Source organism: Otolemur garnettii, unplaced genomic scaffold, assembly GCF_000181295.1.
Source record: "Otolemur garnettii isolate 467f Iridium unplaced genomic scaffold, OtoGar3 scaffold00281, whole genome shotgun sequence".
Classification (NCBI taxonomy): domain Eukaryota; kingdom Metazoa; phylum Chordata; class Mammalia; order Primates; family Galagidae; genus Otolemur; species Otolemur garnettii.
Window position 1 is genome coordinate 292,774 of NW_003852676.1, and position 20,166 is coordinate 312,939.

Below are 20,166 nucleotides of genomic sequence, written 5' to 3' on the forward strand. Positions count from 1 at the left end.
GTTTTTGGCCGGGGCTGGGCTTGAACCCACCACCTTCGGCATATGGGGTCAGCACCCTACTCCTTTGAGCCACAGGTGCTGCCCCATACACAGCTAATTTAAAGAGATAGGAGATAGGGTTTTACTATGTTGCTTAGGATAGTCTCAAGCAATCCTCGCACCTCAGACTCTTCAAGTGCCGGGATTACAGGTATGGCCACCCAGCCACTCAGCGTAAGCCATTACATTTTGGGAGGTGTTCACTGATAACCAGACCAGCCTCCTTTCTCTTGAATCTAAAGAGCTCATTCATAAAGGAAACCTCTTCTCTTTCCCCATTCCTACAGGGCTCAGTGGCTAATTACTGTTTCCACAATAATCTCTAATGAGGCAGCAACAGAGCAGCTTTACAAATAACCAGCTCTACCAATGGAGCACTCACCATAAATGCTGGAATGACCTCAGGCTAAATCACTTGTGACAATCCAGAGCAATCATATATATGGAATGAAATCAACCCGTCTGTTGGCATCCCATCCAGAGTGAATGAAGAAGAGGAAGAAAATAACTTCTCATGACATAAGGAAGTGAAACTGTACACGTTATTTGAGATGATATGTGAAGATTATATGACCCAGACAATTTAATGATTCTGCTTTTAGCAAAATAATTAAACAGCTCTTGAAAATGTTACTTATCTGATTTCTCTTCCATTTCTCAGTGTTACAATAAAAATACCTACTTAGTGGAAACTTACTGAAGAGTCCAGGATACTGCTGGGAAGGCAGATAGCTCAGCAGAAAGAGACTGAGGCTGGGAGATGGAGAACCAACTGTGTGGTCTCAAGCAGTTCCCTTCTCTATGAAATGGAACCTCTGAGAATGGAACTTTGGATGCTAGCTCAGATGAAGTATTAAATAGTTTACATTTTTGCCTCAGTGTCCATAGCTCAGTGAGTGGGATGGCAGCCACATACACCAAAGCTGGTGGGTTCGAGCCTGGCCTGGGCCTGCTAAACAACAACAACTGCAACCGAAAAATAGCCAGATGTTGTGGCAGGCACCTGTAGTTCCAGCTACTTGGGATGCTGAGGCAAGAGAATCGCTTGAGCCCAAGAGTTTGAGGTTTCAGTGAGCTGTGTTGCCATAGCACTCTACCGAGTGTGACACAGTGAAACTCTGACTCAATAAATAAATAAATAAATAGTTTACATTTTATCTAAGGAAATGCATCCTGAAACAATTATTTTAAAGCTATCCAAGAGCACTGGCAAACCATGTTGCTACATTCAGCAGGTTTTCTCTATGTCATTAGTGGGAGTTAAATGGGGTAAGAATGCAAAGAGGCCAACGCAGTGGCTCACGCCTATAATCCTAGCACTCTGGGAGGCCAAGGAGACAGAATCCCTTGAGCTCAGGAGTTCAAGACCAGCCTGAGCAAGAGTGAGATGAGACCTCATCTCCACTAAAAATAGAAAAATCAATGGGTGTGGTGGTGCCTGTAGTCCTAGCTGCTCAGGAGGCTGAGACAGAAGGATTACTTCAACCCAGGAGTATGACTTTGCTGTGAGCTAGGTTGAGGCCCTGGGACTCTAGCCCTAGGTAACAGAGTGATACTCTGTCTCGGGGTGGGGGAGTGGGGGGTGAAAAGGAGAATCCTGAGCTAAGGGGAAAGACACAGAGCTCCATTTGAACTGCTCAGGTCCTGCCTGCCTCCACCACTTCCAGGAGCCCATCCTGGTGGTGAACTGACAGCAGAAATATCCAAGCAACTACTATTGCTGCATATAGCATACACGCCTCTGCCAGGCAGCTAGGTGGGCACCCTAGTAGTAACTGTCTTCCAAATGATGGGTCCTGAATGTAGCCCTGAAAGATGCTCGCAGTGAGAAGAGTGAAAATTGGTCCACTCCTGCACCTACACTGGAAAATCTAATTTGTGTCAGCCACTGGGGAAGGGGCGGATTTTATCTACTGTACACTAAAAGCACTGATCAAACTAATCCGTGGTAATGGTACTCAGCAATTAATTTTATTATAATTGTATATATTTCTGTATCCTGTATTTCTGAAACTAGATGTTAATAGTTGCTGTGAAATCATGTTTAAACAGAATAAATTAAGTAGGTTGTGATTCTGGGAAATCTTTATCTTTATTTCCCAGCTGCTATGTCTGACATTAAAAGGAATCCCCTGAAAACAGAAAACAGTTCCTTCATTCCACTGTGACCAAGAAGCCATGAGCTAACTTGCTGTGCTCTATAAAAAACCCAGGCCCAGAAGCACCTGCCATGCCAGCTAGTCCGTTTGCTGGTGGCTCCCTGCAGAAACATGAAGTTCTTGCCCAACTGTTGAGCTTACCAGATAAGGATAACTCATCGTCATCAGGACAGAGAACGATTATACTCCAGAGTTTTTATCGCTTTACTATGGAGAACTTAGGAGTATACACAGGCCACATGTCGAATGGGTGGGACTACAAAGCCGACCATTCTAGTTTCCCTTTGTTCAAGTATTTTTAACCCCTGGAACACAGTGATATTTACAAACAATAAGATCTTTCTGTATACTTAGTTTCCTTGCAAAGTGACAATGTAAAATGAAAAAATTTAGACTTTCAACCTAGATTTAATTCAGATCAAAACCCTTATCTACTGCCTACACCTTTTAAATTTTTTAACTCTGGGAAGTCAGTCCTATGACTTAAGATTCCAGTTATAGAAGAGGAAATTAAGCCAACGCAGCTTTGCTATGAGGAATTCCTAATGCATTATTTTAACTGCATTCTACCATCTAGGAGAACTCCCAGCCTTCCCTAACCATTTTCATGCCACCTTCCCCTCACGTGCAGAAAGAATACTCGGGAGGGAAAGGCGAGGAGGAAGGATGAACAGGGGAAGGGTGCCGTTCTGTAAGGTTTTCTAGTGACACTGAAGTCCTCTTTTAAAAGGGGACAGGGTTAGAGTAGGAATAACACTCACCCTTCAGCAATGGACCTGTGAGGGTACAAGGGATCATGCATGAAGACGCTTCTCCAGTCCTTTGTCCCTTCCAACAGAAAGTGAGCAAAAGGAAATCAGAAGAAATTTGAGTTTTGGGGGCCGATCTCTTTAGGTTAGGAAAGTCATCTTTATACAAGAATCTGCTCAAGCCACAAGCTTCGAAATACTGTGAATAGTAGGAATGAATGAATGAATGCTTTAGTGGCCTAAAGCAGCATGGCCTACACCACAGAGCAGCCCTGTGCCAGGTCAGGCCCTGCATCACACTGTATCAGAGCAAGCATCATACTGAACACTTCATATATTTTTGAAGAGAACTTTTTTTTTCCTATTTGTTTACAGGCTATCATTACAAAGGAAGCTGTGAGGGATGGAGCTATTTATCTGTCCATTCGTTCTTACTCTGATTCTTCAGTCTAGGGGGACACATAATTCTGGGGGAACAAAGGAGAAATGCTTCTTTGTTTTTGCCTAGTGGAAAAGGGTAGGGAAAATTTTAAAAAATAACCCCCAAATGAAACATGTTAGAGAACTTCTGACTATGGTGGAGCAAAGAGGTAACCAAATCAGTTCCCTAACAAACATAAAACTGGAAAAATTGCCCAAAATAACCATTTTATGGCTCTGAAAAGCAAGCAAAGGCATCAAATTCTAAAGCACTATTTACAAAAGGGACTAACACTTCAGATAAGAATAGTGGGAGTCTGTGGCCCTCTTGTCTGAAGCTGGTCTCATCTCTTCTTGCAAAATATATATATAAAAACATATATATATGTTTTTTGGAGACAGAGTAGCGGTTCTCAATCTGCAAGTCATGACCCACAGGAATTGTATTTAAGGGCTGTGCCTCAGTACAGTGCCATGGCATCATAGCTCACAGCAACCTCCAACTCTTGGGCTTAAGCCTCCTGAGTAGCTGAGACTACAGGTGCCCACCACAATACCCAGCTATTTTTTAGAGATGGGGCTTGCTCTGCTCAGTCTGGTCTAGAACTCCTGAGCTCAGGCAATCCACCCGCCTCGGCCTCCCAGAGTGCTGGGATGACAGGTGAACCACTACATCCAGACTCAGATAGAGGGATATTGAAATCTCTCCACTGTAATCGTGGATTTCCCTATTTCTCTTTGCAGTTCTAACAGTTTTCTTTTTGTATTATAGATGTTTATTGGTGTAAAATTTCCCTAAGTACTGGTTTATTGGCATCCCACAATAGCTGGGTGTTGTGGTGGTAGCCTATTGTCCTAGTTACCAGGGAGGCTGAAGCAAGAGAATCGCTTTGAGTCCAAGAGTTTGAGGCTGCTGTGAGCTAAGACACCATGGCATTCTACCCATGACGACAAAAAAGAAAGTATCCTTCTATCAGCAAGGGAAAGTATAAGTACACAAAAAATGGTCAAACACAAGAAGATGTGAGTAACATCCCCAACCAATGTGATCTGACAGTCAGAGCATTTCTCTCATGACATTCTTTCAATTACACAGGGAATGTTACCAACACGGATCACATTCAGGGCCCTTAAAGGAGTCTCAATAAATTTAAAAAGCATTCAAGTCATAGAAAGTATGTTCTTTGAGCACAATGGAATTAAATTTGAAATCAATAACTGAAAATGAACTCTGGAAAGTTCTCAGATATTTGGAAACTAACATATTTCTAAACAATTTGTGGGTCAAAAAAGAAATCAAAAGGGAAATTAGGAAGTATTCTGAATGAAAATAAAAACACAACGTATCAAAATTTGTGGGATGTCAATAAACCAGTACTTAGGGGAAATTTACAGCAATAAACATCTGTAATACAAAGGAAAAAAGCTTCAAATCAAGACAACTTCCACTTTCAGAAACTGAAGAAGAATAAGAAATGAAACCCAAAGTGAGCAAAGAAAGGAAATAATAAAGATCAGAGCAGGGATAAATGGAATAGATAACAAAATAAGAAGAGAAAATAAACCCAAAAGCTGGTTCTTTGAGAAGATAGATACAAATATGACAAATCTCTAGACAGATTAAATCAGGATAAAAGAAGAGAACATACAAACGACATCAGGAATGAGAGGAGACAACAACACAGAGCACTACAGATCTACAGATACTGAAAATAAGATTGTGAATAATTTTATGTCAAAAAATTTGATTCAGATGAAGTAGACAAGAACAACCAAAGCTTTAAAGACATAGCCAATGCTCACTTAAGAAGAAACATAATCTGCATAGCCCTGTATCAGTTTTAAAAAATAGACTTGTAGTTAAAACTCTCCCACAAAGAAAACTCCAGGCACAGATGGCTTCACTGGGGAATTCTACCAAACATGTAAGAAAGAATCAAGCTGGGTGTGGTGGTGTGTGTCTATACTCCTGGCTGCTTGGGAGGCTGAGATGGGGACATCTCTTGAGCCCAGGATTCCAAGCCAGTCTGATCGACATAGCAAGAACCTGTCCCTTAAAAAAATAAAATAAGGGCAGTGCCTGTGGCTCAGGGCATAGGGCCCCGTATACTGAGGGTGGTGGGTTCAAACCCGGCTCCAGCCAAACTGGAACAAAAAAATAGCTAGGCGTTGTGGCAGGCACCTGTAGTCCCAGCTACTCGGGAGGCTGAAGCAAGAGAATCGGCTAAGCCCAGGAGTTGGAGGTTACTGTGAGCTGTGAGACTCTGTCTCCAAAAATATATAAATAAATAAAATAAAACAATTAAACAAAAAACAAAAAAAATACTAATTCTACAAAAACTCTTCTAAAGACATAAGAAATTCTTAACAATTTATTCATCGCCAGAGATCAACACTACTATGGTATCAAATTTTGGTGAAGATATTACAAAGAAAACTACACATCCATATTCCTCATAAACACAGACAGAAAAATGCTGAACAAAATTTTAGCAAATAGAATCCAACAATATATAAAAAGGATAATATACCATAACCAAATAAAGTATGTCCCAGGAATGCAAGGTTGGCTTAGTCTTCAAAAACGAATAAAAATAATTCACCATATTACCAAAGTAAAAAGAAAAAGTGTAGGATCAACTTAATAAAGGCAGAAAAGCAATGGACAAAATCCAGTATCCATTCCTAAATGCTGAGATAAAAACTCTCAGCAAAGTAGGAATAGAAAGGACCTTTCTCTATCTGACTGAGGACACTGATGATAGACCTAGAGCTAACCTTATGCTCACTGGCAAAAGACTGGATGTTTCTCCATAAGACAAAGGTCATAAGATGACAGCCATCCTGCCTATTATATCACTTATGTGATATTTTTGGTTAATTTTGAGGTACAAGGCAGAATTGAACAGGTGCAAGTACAACAGAGACCATGTGATCCACAGAGTCTGAAATACGTACTGGTGGCTCTCTAAAGACAAAGTTTGTTGTCTACCGCCCTAAGATCAGTAACAAGACAAGGATACTGATTTCTCCCCACTGGCTGGAGTTTTTAGCCAGTGCAATAAGGCAGGAAAAAGCAATTAAAAGGCATTCAAAGGAAAACAAAAATAGAAGTAAAACCAGCTTGGCACCTATAGCTCAGTGGTTAGGGTACTAGCCACATACAACATAGAGGCTGGTGGGTTTGAACCCTAACCAGGCCTGCTAAACAATAAATGACAACTGTAAACAAAAAAGAGAAAAAAAGAAAAAGAATTTAAACCATCTTTAGTCACAGATGGCATAACTGTCTACATGAAAAAAATGTGATGGAATCTACCAAGAAAAAGCTACCTATACCTTCACTGAATTTTGTAAGATCACATGATACAAGATTAATATACAAAATAAACTGTATTTCTATATACTAGCAATGGTAATTCAAAAATGAAATTAAGAAAATTCTATTTCCAATGACATCAAACAGAAAGAAATACTTAGAAGAAGTTTAAGGAAGTAGGCTTGTGTGCTAAACTAAAACACTGCTGAAAGCAAGGGGCTTGGTGAGTGAGAATTTTGTTTCTTGGGCTGGGAGTTCTTTTTATTTTTAAGAGACAAGTTCCTTCTCTATTCCTTAGGTTGGAGTACAGTGGCCTGATCAATGCTCCCTGTAACCTATGACCCCTGGGCTCAACTGATCCTACCACCTTGGCCTCCCAAAGTGTTGGGGTTACAGCCATGAACCCCTATACCTGGCCAAAAGTGATTTTTTAATATACTAATTCTGCTATATTTACACTGCCCTGAACAATGCTTTAACACTTAGTAGGCACTCAATAAATATTTGTTGAAAGAATGAACTACAAATACAATTTCTACTAATGTATGAGTTCTTAGCCTGGAATCATTAAATTATGAGAGCACAGTGCTAATGAAGGTCTCCTAAGTCCATATCCCAATGTAAAGAATGTGCACCATTCTAATGAATAAAATGTCAAAGATGTATTTTATACATACAAATTAAAAATATTTCTCTGTTCATTAATGCATTATAAAAAAACTTTTTAGAAAATTTAAAGAAATCCTGCCCTCCCAGCATATTGGCTCTTAAATACTAACGAACTTTTAATATCAATCAAAATGAAACCCCATATAGTCGGGAATTCAGAAATAAATGTTCACATTTATGGCCAGTTATTTTTGACAAAAGTGCCAAGACAATTCAAGGGGAAAGAAAAGGTTTTTTTTTAGCAAATCATGCTAGGACAAGTGGTTAGCCATAAGCAAAAAAACAAAGTTTGACCTTTCTCTTACAACACATTAAAAAAAAAAAAAAAACTCAAAATAGGTGCCAGATCTTTGTTGGTTTTGTTTTTAACCTTTAACACTTGGTTAAATCTATAAACCCTTTTCGAGAAAAACAGAGAAGTCAATCTTTGCCATTTGAGTTAGATAAAGCCTTCTTAGATATGATACAAAAAGGAAACAAAAGATAAAATGGATAAAGTGGAGCTCATCAAAATTAAAAACGTTTGTATTTCAAAGGACACCATCAACAAAGTAAAAAGAGTACCCAGCAAGGGAAAAAAGATCTACAAATCTTGGCTTGGCCCCTGTAGCTAGGTGATTAGGGTGCCAGCCACATACACTGGAGCTGGCAGGTTCGAACCCAGGCAGGGTCTGCCAAACAATAATGACAACTACAACCAAAAAATACTGGAGCCTTGTGGCAGGTGCCTGTAGTCCCAGCTACTTGGGAAGCTGAGGTAAGAGACTTGCTTAAGCCCAAGAGTTTGAGGTTGCTGTGAGCTGTGACTTCACAGCACTCTACTGAGGGTGACAAAGTGAGACTATCTAAAAAAAAATCTACAAATCTTGCAGGTGTGATCAAGAATTTTAAGGAAAGGAAACTTAGTCTGAATTGTCCAGGTGGATCCAATCTGACACTGAGTCCTTAAAAGCAGATAATCCATGGTCAGATTCCAAATACCAGAAGGACTAGACCAGTTGTTGCTGGCTCTGTAGATGGAGGAAGGGGCCAAGGGCCAAGGAACACAGGTGTTCTGTAAGATGGAAACACCAAAGAAAACAGATTCTCTCTCCCCTAAAGCCTCCAGAAAGGAACACCGCTCTGTTGACACATTGATTTTAGTCCAGTGAGACCAGTTTTAGGCTTCTAACCCACAGAACTGTATAATAAATCTGTGCTTTATTATTTACTAATATTCTATTTCTTCCTTCAATGAGCCTCTTAATTTTCCATTCTTTTATTACTGCTTTAGTTGTTACCAATATGTAAATACTGTAAGCAGCCACTTTAAAAAGATACATAATATTAATAATTTATTTAACCTAATACCTTAAAAATAAAATCATTTCAACATGTAACCAGTATTTTTCTTTTCTTTTTTTTGGAGACGGAGTGTTGCTCTGCTGCCCAGGCTGGGTGCAGTAGTGTGCCCAGTGTACTGTTAAACATATGTACTGAAGTTCCTAATTTGAGCTACTGTATTTTTTAGTTCTAAAATTTCCATTTGATTCTATTCTATTTATAGCTCACTGAAGCCTCGAACTCATGAGCTCAAGCTATCCTCCTGCCGCAGTCTCCTAAAGTGCTAGGACAACAGGTGTGAGCCACCACATCACCAGCTATAATAAGGTTTTTTTACATTCTTTTTTCCATACCAAGTCTTCAAAATCAGGTGTATATATATATTTAAACAAAACATATCTCAATTGGGAGCAGCCACATTTTAAGTGTTCAATAACCACACATAGCCCATGGCCACTGTATCAGACAGTACAGTCCTAGAGATTTACAGTGTGTAACCCTCAGTTAAAAATCTGTGATGAAGTAATAATTTTATAACTTTACTAGCTATGGACAAGGCAAAGACCTTACAACATTTTAATTTCATTTACTGTTGCCTTCCAACATGTAATTTAAACTGAGGGATTCCCTTTGGGGCCCCTTTGCCTTCTATTTCCCACCTATGTACTATGTATTTTGAAAAAGACATTTTTAATATGCCACCATCAACATTCATTTATATTTATTTACTCCTTCCATTGTTCTTTATTCTTTCCCCAAATTTTATTTCCCTATGGGATAATTTTCTTTCTGCTAGAGGAACTTCCTTTAATTTTTCTTTTCATAGGCCTGCTGGTAACAAATTCTGTTTTTGGTGGTCTACTGGGAAATCAGATGCCAATCTTATGCCTCTGAAACTAGCAACTTTTTTCTCTAGTGATTTTAAGATTCTTTTCATTGTCTTTGACTTTTATCACTTTTACTACGACCGTCCTGCCCCTCTCCCTCTGGTTCTCCAGTTATGAATGTCTAAACCTTCTATCGTGTTCCATACATCTATTACACTGTCTTACGTATTTTTTATCCTTTCATTTCTCAGTGTTTCTTTCTTTCTTTTTTTTTTTTTTGAGACAGAGCCTCAAGCTAGTCTCCTGAGTAGAGTGCTGTGGCATCACAGCCCACAGCAACCTCCAAATTCTGGACTGCAGCAAGTCTCCTGCCTCAGCCTCCCAAGTAGCTGGGACCACAGGCGCCTGCCACAACGCCCGGCTATTTTTTGGTTGTAGCTGTCATTGTTATTTGGCAGGCCCAGGTTGGATTCAAACTCACCGCCTCAGGTGTTATGTGGCTGGCACCTTGGCCACTTGAGCCACAGGTGCCAAGCCAATTTCTCAGTGTTTCATTGTGGGTAATTTTTACTACTTAATCCTCCAATTTGCAAATCTTTTCTGTGCCCAGCATACTATTAAACACATGTATTGGAGCTACCATATTTTTTAAGTTTAAAGTTTCCTTTTGATTCTATTTGCTAGATTCCAATTCTCTAGTAAAATTCTCTCTTCACCTATTTTCTTGATTGTATGAATCAACTGTTTTATAGGCCTGAGAACTCCTGTATCTGGATCACCTGCAGTTTTCTTCCTCCTCCTCCTCACCTCCCTTATCTTTTATCCATGGTGCTTACCGGCATGCCCAGTATTTTTGGTGGAATGTGGAAGCCTGGTATCACAGAGCGTGAGGGTCTGGATGATGTCATCTCCCTCCAAAGAGGTTGTAAGTTTCTTCTGGCAGGCAACTAAAGTAAGGGCAGACCACCTCAGTCCAATCAGAGTAAGTCTTGAAGTTGAACTTCAAGCTGCTAACTTCTAGTCAGCCTTTATTTGCAGGGCATAGTTCTTTTGAGGTCTCAACTGAAAACCCGGAGTGTTTTGCAGGGTCATTCTTTTTTGGCCAGCCTTAGAATCTAATTTTTATCCACCCTAGTACTGTGAGAAGAAAAACTGCACTTAAGTTTTTAGCCTATTTGTAACAGTTTTCTACTGAATATATCTTTCTGCTGAATTTCTCTTTTAGTCCTACATGTCTCAGGATTTAAAAGTTATCTTAACAGCAAAAGTTAAGTTAAATGTTGAGCTTGCGGTGGCTTTTTTTTTTTTTTTTTTTTTTTTTTGAGACAGGGTCTTGTTCTGTTGCCCTGGCTAGAGTGTGGTGGTGTCCCCATAGCTTACTGCAACCTCAAACTCCTGAGCACAAGTGATCCTCCTGCCTCAGCTTCCTAAGTAGTTAGGACTACAGGAATACACCATCACACCTGGCACCTGGCTAATTTTTCTTTTTCTAATTGTGCAGCAGTGGGGCGTCTTGCTCTTGCTCAGGCGGGTCTCAAACTCCTGGCCTCTGAGAGTGCCAGGATCACAGGTATGAGCCACCATGCCCAGCCAAGTCACTACATTTGAGGTTGTGTCCTGGGATCATGGACCCTCAAATCTTGGCTGCTTCAGAATTCCTCAGTTCAAATTCTAGTCTCCCTGCTTAGTGATTCTGAAACAAGCTCTGGACCACTGCTTTTTGTCTGGCCTTTATACCCCATGCCAGGAGTTAGCAAATGCCTCAAGAGTTAAAAGGAAGGGCTAACATAGGGCTCAACTCAATAGGTTTTTTCCTTTTTTCTACAATTCTGGCTCTGCCAAATCTGTCCTACTAGCATTGGTTAGTTTCTAGTGCCTTCAAAGATATGAACGGTCCTTAAACTCCCTGAGAATAGCAACTATTATTTCCTAATCTGTTTCAACACTCAGCACACTACCTGACTCTGAGCTTATTATGTGTTTGATTAACTTTTATATTAGGAAATAAAAGGTACAATGCAAGTAAAGCACTGCACATAAAACCATGACTTCTAAACCATTCTAGCCCATCAATTCTCCTAATTCCACTGATCTTCACTAAGAACTGTCTCATTTTTTCTTCTTTGGCCCACACATTAATGAAGCACATCCCTCAAAAAAACTACACTCTTAATGTTTATCAGAGATGGAATCACCTCAGGCAGTGCTAAAATCTTTTGTTTGTTTATTAAAACTATTTTGTTCTAGATCAAGTGATTTCATTATCCTTTGGATTTAACTAATCCATTTCTAGGTCTGGCACTTTATCAGAAAACAAGGAGATTTTTCATCCAAAATGAAGCCCTCTCAAATTAACCTTTAGACTGAGGTTTCTTGATTGTATTGTTAGGTTTTTTCAGAATAAGAAAATAATGATACAACAAAAACTCTTAAACACAAAATTTAAAACCAAAGGAAAAGTTTCTGAAAGTATAAATTATTCTCTCTATTATCTGGTTGGTTATGCTTATATTATCAACATTGTACCTTTAATCCCCAAAGAAACAGCTAGAGGATTAAAAGCAGTTGCTTCAGCAAAGCAAGAATTTCAAAGGTAAGGAATAAGACAGAGAATCATTACTATCAAGCTCTTTAGAATTACTGAGATAACTCTATATTTAAATTAAAAGCGTATCTGCATAACTGTGTACAAACTTAGGCATGAAGCGAAGGGAGGGAGTGAGGGGAAGACCCAACTCTTCCAGTGACAGTACTGCACACTGTTTATGTAACACCATGGACTCAAGGTACAGCCTCGGGGCAGCCATTTATAGTTGTCTGAGTTACCGTCCTGCATCAGTAAACCTGACAATAAACCAGATGTCAAGGCCCTTTCAACACTATATTGTAGTATTCTAAAACTTCAGTGACTAATAAATGACAGGGCACAATTTAAAAGAGAAAAATGTATTTGTTGATAAAAGGTAAACTCACAGGGCTTGTTTTGTAATGGATGGTTAATGAAATTACAGTGATCATCACAGTAATTTTAGGATGACTCTTAAAAGAGCTATGAAAGCCGATATGGGTATTAGGGAATCTATCTCCACTGATTAGACAGCTTCTTCGACAGAAAGCATGCATAGTCTAAGCACTAATGGCCCATCTGGGGCCCATGGAAGCAGGGTGTGCTAAGTGTCACGTAACAGCTCCTGCTCTCCTGAGCTGGTCAAGTGGCACAACCTGCCCTTTCCTACAGATGGCGAGTAGTCAGAGACCAAAGGACTGGACCCAAACTGCCAGCTCCAAACAATGGGCGTGCTCATCCACACGTACAACCAGACAGGGAGAGGCTCTGCCACTTCTTACGTAGCTCTTGACAAATTAAGAGAGATAATCAGATGTATCTTTCAGTTTAAAAAGATTATGCATTTCAGACATTTTAACTTACAGACACTGAAACAAAAGAACCAGCCACTTCTAAAGGTCAAGAACAAATATGTATCATAGGAAACAAAATCCAATCCCCCTGCAAAGCCATATATACGTATCACTATAGAAACGTCCAAAGGATGTGAGGAAGAGTGGAATGGGTTTGCAGCAAAGACATCCAGTGGACAGAAAGGCTTTCTTTCACGTATGGCTAAATATCCTGCATCATTATCTCTTCCTGCACTGTATGTACAAAGTAAATGGGAAAAACTTAAAACTTATTCACTGAAGTAACTGATTTGTGTGTATGTATTTTTTAACATAACACAATATGAAAATCTTAGGATGACAGAATCAGAGAATTTAAATTGGGACCAACCAAGAGATATTAGTTAAATCACTGATTTAATGCTTGAATTATCTCCATTAAATCGCTGGACACATGGCAAAGTTTCACAATCTAGGGGGAGGAACTTTATAGTCACCCAAAATCATTCTATAAGAGTCTAGGAAAATTTAAAGTTTATATTACAAGAAGATGCCTAACAACATAGAAGAAAACATGGCTTATTTTGTCATACTTCACAGATACTGTGTTTTTTACTAGTTTAACATCTGTGGCAGTGGAGCACGGAGCAGGTCTCTGAGCACGATTTTTCTAAGAACATGTGCTCACTTTGTTAGCATTTTTTAACAATAAAGTATTTTTAAATTAAGACATATACATCTTTATTTTTTAGACATAATGCTATTGTATACATAACAGAGTATAACACAGGTGTAAATGTAACTTTTTATGTGCTGGGAAGCATTGCATAAAAGTGACCACTTTACTGCAATATCCACCTACTGCAATAGTCGGGAACCACACCTGCAATATCTCAGGTATGCCTGTAACAATTCAAAGTCTATTAAACACGGTGAAAGGCAGGAAATGTGCTGTGCCTGATTGCCCTTTTATCACTCCATTTTACAGAACAGGAAAGTATGGCTCAAACAGGCTAAGAAATATGCCCACAGTCATATAGTAACAACCAGAGTGGCATTCAGACTGTCCCTGACGGAAGACCAAGGTCTTAAAATCACATTTGTGTGTGATTCTCACAGCCTCACCTGGGAAACCTGTAAAGAATGCAGATTCTGGGGTCTTACTTTATACCTCTCAAATTGTGAATTTTTAGGGGTTCTTAGAATCTGTACTTTTCCCATAATCTTCTAGGTTTTTACAAACAAGTTTGAGAATGACTTTCCTAAAGATGAATTTCCAAAGTATCCCACAATATCTGCTACACAAAACACCCTGGTCATTGTGCTCGCCTGACTGTGCTCCGCAGATGAACCATCTATGTATCTCTCTTTAAACCAAAAGCTAAAGATGATTGAGCTCAGTGAGAAAAGCATGTTCAAAGTTAAGATAAGCCAAATGTTAGGAGTCTTGTGCCAAACAAGTTTGGCCAAGTTTGGTTTTTTTTTTTAAATTGTTTGTTTTGAGACAGTCTCCCTCTGTTGCCCGGGTTAGAATTCCATGGCCTCAGCCTAGCTCATAGCAACCTCAAACTCCTGGGTTTAAGTGATCTTTCTGCCTCAGTCTCCCAAGCAGCTGGGACTACAGGTGCCCACCAATACACCCAGCTAGTTTTTCTACTTTTTTTTTTTGAGACAGAGCCTCAAGCTGTCCCCCCGGGCAGAGTGCTGTGGCATCACAGCTCATAGCAACGTCCAACTCCTGGGCTCAAGCGAGTCTCCTGCCTCAGCCTTCCAAGTAGCTGGGACCACAGGGGCCCGTCATAATGCCCGGCTATTTTTTGGTTGTAGCCATCATTGTTGTTTGGCAGGTCCAGGCTGGACTCGAACCCGCCACCTTAGGTGTATGTGGCTGGCACCTTAGCCACCTGAGTCACAGGCGCTGAGCCTAGTTTTTCTACTTTTAGTAGAGACAGTCTCACTCTTGTTCAGGCTAGTCTCAAACTCCTGAGCTCAAAGGATCCTCCTGCTTTCAAGCCTCCCAGAGTGCTGTGATAATAGGACTAAGTCAATGTGCCCAATCTAGCTGAGTTCTGAGTGCAAAGAAGAGGTTTTTTGTTTGTTTGGAGTTTTGGGGGTTTTTTTGGAGATAGGATCTTGCTGTCACCCATACTAGAGTGCAGTGGCATCATCATAGCTCACTGCAACCTCAAACTTCCAGCTCAAGCAATCCTCCTGCCTTAGACTCTCGAGTGGCTGGGATAAGAAGCAGATTATCACCCTGCCTAACTCATTTATTCTAAACTTTTGTTTTTTTGTAGAGATAGGGTTTTGCTATATTCCCCAGGCTGGTCTCAACTCCTGGCCTCAAACAATCCTCCTGCCTCACAAAGTGCTGGTACTACAGGAATGAGACACCGTGTCTAGTCTGAAAGATGCCATCCAGAACTTTCACACCTACAGAGAAGTCAATGCCTGGCTTCAAGGGTGACTCACCTGTTAGGGCCAATGCAGCAATGACTTCAAGTTGAAGCTAATGCTCATTTAACATTCTGAAGATCCTAAGACCCTTAAGAATTATACTGAATCTACTCTGCCTATGCTCCAGAAATGGAACCACAAGCCTTGATGGCAGCACATTTATTCACAGCATGGTTACTGACCACACTAAGCCCACCGTTGAGACCTATTACTCAAGAATAAAAATAACTGGTCACCCAGGACCTCTCTGTTGATGTAGGAGATGAGTGTTTTCACTGGCTAACACAACATCCATTCTGCAGCTTATGCATCGGGAGTAATTTTGACATTTAAGTCTTATTATTTTTTTTTCAAGTCTTACTTTTAGGAAACACATTTTGTAAGGGTACAGCTACCACACAGATGGTGATTCCTCTGATGGATGTCAGCAAAGTAAATTAAAAACTTTCTGAAAAGAATTCACCATTCCAGATGTCGTTAAGAGTATTTGTCAGCCAGGTGTGGTACTCAAACCTGTAAATCTTAGAACTCTGGGAAGCTGACGTGGGTGAATCACTCGACCTTGAAAGTTTGAGACTAGCACGAGCAAGAGTGAGACCTCGTCTCTATAAACTAGCTGGGCTTCATGGCAGGTGCCTATGGGTCCTGGCTACTTGGGAGGCTGAGAAAAGAGGATCGCTTGAACCCAAGAGTTTGAGGTTGCTGTGAGCTATGATATCACAGCAGTCTACCCAGGGCAACAAAATGAGAATCTGTCTTAAAAAAAAAAAAAGAGCATTTGTGATTTATGGATTTACGGGAAGAGGCTAAAATATCAACATTAACAGGAGTTTGGAAGAAATTGATTTCAACATTCATGGATGACTTTGACTTCAGTGGAGGAAATAACCACAGACAGGGTAGAAATAATAAGAGAATGAAAATTAAAAGACATGGCTTGGTGCCCATAGCTCAATGAGTAGGGTACCAGCCACATACACTGAGGCTGGCAGGTTCGAGCCCGGCCCAGGCCTGCCAAACAACAATGACAACTAAAACCAAAATATAGCTGGGTGTTGTGGTGGGCACCTGTAGTCCTAGCTGCTTGGGAGGCTGAGGCAAGAGAATCACTTAAGCCCAGAAGTTTGAGGTTGCTGTGAGCTGTGACACCACAGCACTCTATCAAGGGTGACATAGTTTTCAGTCTGTCTCAAAAAAAAAAAAAAGACATGAGTAAATTTTTGCAATCTCATGATAAAATGTGAGTGGGTGAGGAGTTGCTTCTTATGAATGGGCAAAGAAAGTCGTTCCTTAAAGATGAAATCTACTCCTGGGCGGACATGCTGTGAATGAAGGACCTGGGGACGACTACACAACCTGATAAAGTAGCAGCAGGGTTTGAGAGGACTGGCTCTGATGCCGGATGCTGGGTGGACAAAGAGATCTTTCCACAGTCTGTAAAGGAAGACAGATGTGCAAACTGATAACCTCAATACATGTGCTATATCCTGTGGGATTTTAAACCACAAGGAAAGTGAATTATAGACAAAAAGACCCTCCCCCATCCAATGTCTGAAATATAAAAACACTTTATACTGGCTTGAGTTTAAGTCAAGGAAGAACCCCATCTTGAAAGGCTCCATGGGAGAGAGGAGAGTGACACAGGAGGAATCAAAGTTTGCAGGGTGGGCGGTGCTTGTGGCTCAAAGGGGTAGGGCACTGGCCACATATGCCGGAGGTGGTGGGTTCAAACCCAGCCCCCGCCAAAAACTGCACACAAAAAAAAAAGTTTGCAGGGTGGAGTGGAAGGTAAAGACAATTCTGCAGACACCAACTTCTACACTGAGGAACAGAAGTCCACAGACAGGAAATGGGAGAGTTGTGGGAAGGAGATGGGGTGCTGGGTGCCAGGGTGAGCCTAGGGATTTCACACAAATGAGGCAGCATTTATAGCACTACTCAGGAGTCTTTTTTTTTTTTTAAATTTTGTTGTTGTTGTTTTAAAGACAGAGTCTCACTTTATCGCCCTCGGTAGAGTGCCGTGGTGGCACAGCTCACAGCAACCTCCAGCTGCTGGGCTTAGGTGATTCTCTTGCTTCAGCCTCCTGAGTAGCTGGGATTACAGGTGCCCGCCACAACGCCTGGCTATTTTTTTGTTGCAGTTTGGCCGGGGCTGGGTTTGAACCCACCACCGTCAGAATATGGGACCGGTGCCCTACTCACTGAGCCACAGGTGCCGCCCACTACTCAGGAGTCTTTAAGCCAAAGATCTTAGAGTTTTGTCAAATGGCAAAGGGGACACACATGAAGTAGCATTAAGAAAATAACAATATCATAATTTCAAAGATGGTGGGCAGCACACCAGACGGATAAGAGAGTAAAAATTGCATTACATGCAAAACCTTGTACGCAAATGTTCACAGCAAGCTAGGCACAGTGGCACACACCTACAGCCCTAGTTACTTGGAAGACTGAGGCAGGAGGAGTGCTTGAGCCCAGGTGTTCAAGGCCAGCCTAGGCAACAGAGAGACCTCATCTCAAAAACAAAAGAAAACAACCTTTTTGGAAAAAGTATGGAAGATCCTCAAAGAACTCAAATTAGACCTCCCATTTGATCCTGCAATCCTATTACTAGGTATCTACCCAGAAGGAAAAAAAACCCTTTCGTCATAAGGACATCTGCACTAGACTGTTTATTGCAGCTCAATTTATAATCGACAAAATGTGGAAACAACCTAAATACCCACCAACCCAGAAATGGATTACCATACAATACTATGGGGTGGTGCCTGTGGCTCAAAGGAGTAGGGCGACGGCCCCATATGCCAGAGGTGGCGGGTTCAAACACAGCCCCGGGCAAAAAAACTACAAAAAAACTGCAAAAAAAAAAAAAAGATAGAGACTTTACATGTTTTGTATTAACCTCAATCCATCTTTTGGATTGAGTTGGAACACATTCTTCTAAGTAAAGCATCACAAGAATGGAGAAGCAAGGATCTAATGTACTAGGGCAGCACCTGTGGCTCAATGGGTAGGGCACCAGCCCCATATACCCAGGGTAGTGGGTTCGAACCTGGCCCCGGCCAAACTGCAAGAAAAAAATAGCTGGGCGTTGTGGCGGGCACCTATAGTCCCAGCTGCTTGGGAGGCTGAGGTAAGAGAATCACCTAAGCCCAGGAGCTAGAGGTTGCTATGAGCTATGGCACCATGGCACTCTACTGAGGGTGATAAGATGAGACTCTGTCTCAAAAAAAGAAAAAAAAAAAGAATCCAATATACTCAATTCTGATATGCAGGCAGTAGAGGAGCTAATATAAGGTGGGGGTAGGGGAATGAGATAGCAGGGAGAGGGCAGGAGGGAGGTCACGATGTATGGCACACCTCCTGGGGGTGGGACACAATATAAGAGGGACTTTACCCAACAAATGCAATCAGTGTAACCTAATTCTTCATGTCTTCAATGAATCCAAACAATGAAAAAAAAAAGTTTTTTAGATTAAAAAATTAAAAAGAAAAAAATAAATTAAGAAATTTAAAAAACAGGGGCGGTGCCTGTGGCTCAGTCGGTAAGGCGCCGGCCCCATATACCGAGGTTGGCGGGTTCAAACCCAGCCCCGGCCAAACTGCAACCAAAAAAAAAAAGGAATTAAAAAAACAAACGAACAAAAAAAAGTTCATAACAGTAATATAACACGCAAAAAAAGTAGAAACAACCCAAGTGCCATTTTCAACATCAGAATGGATACAAGATGTGGTTACCCTACAATGAAATATGGTCTAAAAGAGAAGGAGACGCTAACACGCGCTGCAGCACAGACCAACCTCCGGCTGCTGCTGAGAAGAACCTCCAACTAAAATCAGGGTGAGGACACTGAGAATCTACCTTCCATTTTTTGGCAATATGATGGATACAGTTTAAGGGTTTTCATTTTGTATGGAATTAGAGCCTCTTTTCCACTGTGATACTTGACAATACTTTAAATAAAACCTGAACAAAAAGCACAGTGTGATAGTAAAGTGCTATGAAAGACAACTCAACTAAAAGACAGAATAAACGTAGTAACTATTCATTTTAAGTAAAATAAAAACATTTTCACTCTTAGCAGATGACACCACAACTAAAGCATTTAAAAAGAATTAAAAAGAAAGTGCTGTAATAGCTGAATAAAAGTTATTAGAGACTGGCTACTACAGAAGAGATAGCAAACTTATTTCATCCAACCGATACTGAGTCCAGGTAAGGTTGGACCTTCCTAAAATCTGACATAGGACCCATCATTTCAGACATAAGACATGTAGCAAGCTGTGACGCTCAGCACATGCCTGGCAACTCCTCGTGTGGGGTGTACCTGGTAGCCTTCTGTCTTCTTCTGACACCACTTCAGCAAGGCGTTTCTCTTTGACCCTCCATATTCTCTTGCCAGTGCTGAGAGAGGGTCCTTCCTTTCTTCCCTGTTAAGTGAAAACAAAGAGTCCAAAGTCAGAACAGTTTTTATTTGAGCACCAGAAAAAGAGAACAGTATTAGTGTGCATCTTTGAATAAAATAAATGAACATTCTAAGACCATCCAATGGAAACACTTATCTTTTTATGCATTTGATTTTTAGTTTATGGTCCCATAGACCCACTGCTGTCAGGGTTCTCTGCCATGTCAGGGGACTCTATCCACCACATACCCATGAAAACTGGCGAAGAATCAGTATGAAGTCATTTACAACTGACAGAATGCTCTCTGGCCTGCCCAGAAGAGGGGAAACAACCAGACACGGGCAGCATCTGAAAGCTGCCACGCCCCCCCACCCCTTTCATTCACTGCCATAATCTCC

At 40.8% G+C, this 20,166-nt stretch overlaps 1 protein-coding gene across 1 annotated transcript in view; it reads right to left on the reverse strand.

Annotated features, from left to right (window-relative positions):
• Positions 1-20,166, reverse strand: part of SPECC1L (sperm antigen with calponin homology and coiled-coil domains 1 like) — a 179,185-nt gene that overhangs the window by 28,030 nt on the left and 130,989 nt on the right. The window contains exon 13 of the mRNA XM_023508838.1: positions 19,690-19,792. Within this exon, the coding sequence (XP_023364606.1) occupies positions 19,690-19,792 (103 nt within the window). The remainder of the gene's footprint in view (positions 1-19,689; positions 19,793-20,166) is intronic.